The sequence below is a fragment of the Eimeria necatrix genome, genomic scaffold (assembly GCF_000499385.1).
Source record: "Eimeria necatrix Houghton genomic scaffold, Enh_scaff401, whole genome shotgun sequence".
In the NCBI taxonomy this organism is placed as follows: Eukaryota; Apicomplexa; class Conoidasida; order Eucoccidiorida; family Eimeriidae; genus Eimeria; species Eimeria necatrix.
In genome coordinates, this window is record NW_013654301.1 from 20,001 (window position 1) to 22,500 (window position 2,500).

The following is a 2,500-nucleotide window of genomic DNA, read 5'->3' on the forward strand; positions in this document are numbered from 1 at the left end:
AGACCAGCAGCAGCAGCAGCAGCAGCAGCAGCAGCAGCAGCAGCAGCAGCAGCAAACCTGTAAGAGCCTGCCCTCAACTGCTGCATAGATAAGCCTCGCAGCCCCTTCAGAAAGTGTGGGGCCCTCCCCCCTTTTGACTGTCTCCTCAAAGCCGTGGGCCTTGGCCACTTGCTGCACCAGCACAGTCCCCACTGCATGCAGGTCTTGCTGCTGCTGCTGCTGCTGCTGCTGCTGCTGCTGCTGCTGCTGCTGCGGCAGCGCGGGGGCCCCCCGCAGCAGCGGCCCGCCGTCCTCCCCCAGGGGGGCCCCTGCTGCTGCCACAAAATAGGGTACACCGGGGGGCCCCTCGGGGGCCTCCCCGCCGTAGGGGGGCCCCTGCTGCCGAGAGGGTACTGCAGCAGCCATCAGCCCCGCGGCACTTTGGGGGCCCCTCTGGGGGCCCCCCTCCACTCATAGAGTTTCGCAGGGGCCCCCAGGGCAGCAGCAGCAGAAGAGCAGGGGCCCTTCTCCCGACAAGCTGCTGCTGCTGCTGCTGCTGCTGCTGCTGCGCTGTTCTCCCGCTGCTGCTGCTGCTGCTGCTGCTGCGCTGTTCCGCCGCCGCCGCCGCTGCTGCTGCTGCTGCTGCTGCTGCTGCTGCTGCTGGGGCCCCCTGCAGCAAAGGAAACAGCCAGGGGAGCAGCAACTTCGGAGACAAGAAGGGCTGGGGGCCCCCGGCCTCCCCACTAAACAGACCCAGGGGGCCCCCGAGGCCCCTGAGGCCCTCTAGTGCAGCAAATTGGAATTTCTTTTTAAATAAAACAAAAAACTTCTTTTATTTTTAATTAAAATAAAATAATTCCTTTTCGAAACTTCTCAATAAAAAGCCCCAACAGTTTGCTGCCCGGGGGCCCCCGGGGCCCCCGGGGTTTCGCCGAACTCTTCCCCAGCCCTAAACCCTAAACCCTAAACCCTAAACCCTAAACCCTAAACCCTAAACTAAAAGCTTTAAAGCTCAATTCTAAGGATAAATCGCTCAATTGGCCCCACGCTGTTCGCGGACTACGCAGCAGCAGAGCCAGGCGCTGGGGTGTACGTACACCGCAGATACGGGGTGTACGTACACCTCAAATTTGAGGTGTACGTACACCTCAATTTCGCAAAAAAAAGATTATTTAAAGCTCCACAGAAATGTCCCGAGAGGCCCCTGACTAGGGGGGCCCCCAATAGGGCACAGGAGCTCACAGGGGGGCCCCTGAGGGCCCTTCTAGCTGCAGCTGAGCTTCTGTTTAGTCGGGCCAAGAGGGTACAGGGGCCCCTACGCCCAGGGGCCCCTCTCCCGGGGCCAGGGGGGCCCCTATCCCGGGCCTCGGGCCCGGGATAGGGGGCCCCCTTGGTGGAAGGCATGGGGGCCCCTTTTTTAGCTCCAGGGGCCCCCTTTTCTAGCCCCGGGGGCCCCCTTTTGAAGCCCGGGGGCCCCCCTTTGTAGCCCCGGGGGCCCCCCTTTGTAACCCCGGGGGGCCCCTGGGAAGGTGCAGCAATGGGTACCTTTCGGGTGTCTGTACACCTAAAGAGTGATGTAAACAGCTGCAGCAAACAGCCAAAAAAGAAGACTTTTAATTAATTCTACTTTTCTTTGTTTTCTGCTGAGGGTAAGACAAACTAGGGGCCCCTAAGGGGCCCCGAGGCCTCCTCTCCAGGGGGCCCCCAGGGGCCCCCAGTGGCCCCTCACTGGGGGCCCCCACTGCTGCGCCTTTAGCTGGCCTTTGAGCCCCTGGAAGTATTGGCAAAGACAAGAAGTACCCAAAAGTGTTTAAAGTTTTGCAAAAGACCCTTTGGGGGGCCCCAAGGGTCTTCAAGAACCCTCTGGCCGTTGTGGGGCCCTTAAGGGACCCTGGGGGCCCCCTGAGGGGCCCCTGGAGCCCCCTGAGGGCCCCCCTGGAGCCCCCTGGGGGCCTCCCGGGGGGCCCCTGGGGGCCCCCTTTTGAACCCTGCCCTCCAAGGGGCCTTCCAGGGGACCCCCGGGGGCCCCCTGGGGGGCCCCTTGGGGGGCCCCCGGGGGACCCCAGGGGCCCCCTGGGGGCCCCCTGGGGGCCCCCTAAGGGCCCCCTGGGGGCCCCCTGGGGGCCCCCTGGGGGCCCCCTGGGGGCCCCCTGGGGGCCCCCCAGCCCGTAGGGCGAACTCTAGGGGGCCCAGGAATGCACATTGAAAGGACTTGACAAAAAGGAAGGAGGGACATTGCCCCAAACCCTCCCGCCTTTGCCTGTGAAAGTTTCCTTAAGAAGTGGCTGCCCCAGGGGCTGTGGGGCCCCACAGTGCTGCTGCTGGCCCCACGCCCCTGGCGCAGCAGCAGCAGCAGCAGCAGCAGCAGCTGCTGCTGCTGCTGCTGCTGCTGGCTTCGCTGGCGGGTAGCGGGGGGCTGCTGCTGCTGCTGCTGCGGCGGGCGGGGGGCCCCAATAGGGAAAGTCCGAAGGGCAGGGGGCCCCCTGGGGGGCCCTTTCAAATAGCGGTGCTGCTGCAGCAG

At 64.4% G+C, this 2,500-nt stretch overlaps 1 protein-coding gene across 1 annotated transcript in view; it reads right to left on the reverse strand.

The window, feature by feature from the left end:
• Positions 1–405, reverse strand: part of ENH_00051110 (hypothetical protein, conserved) — a gene marked incomplete at both ends in the record, with an annotated part of 4,732 nt that extends 4,327 nt beyond the window's left edge. The window contains one exon of the mRNA XM_013581351.1: positions 58–405. Coding sequence (XP_013436805.1) covers positions 58–405 — 348 coding nt within the window. The remainder of the gene's footprint in view (positions 1–57) is intronic.
• Between the last annotated feature and the right edge of the window lie 2,095 nt (positions 406–2,500).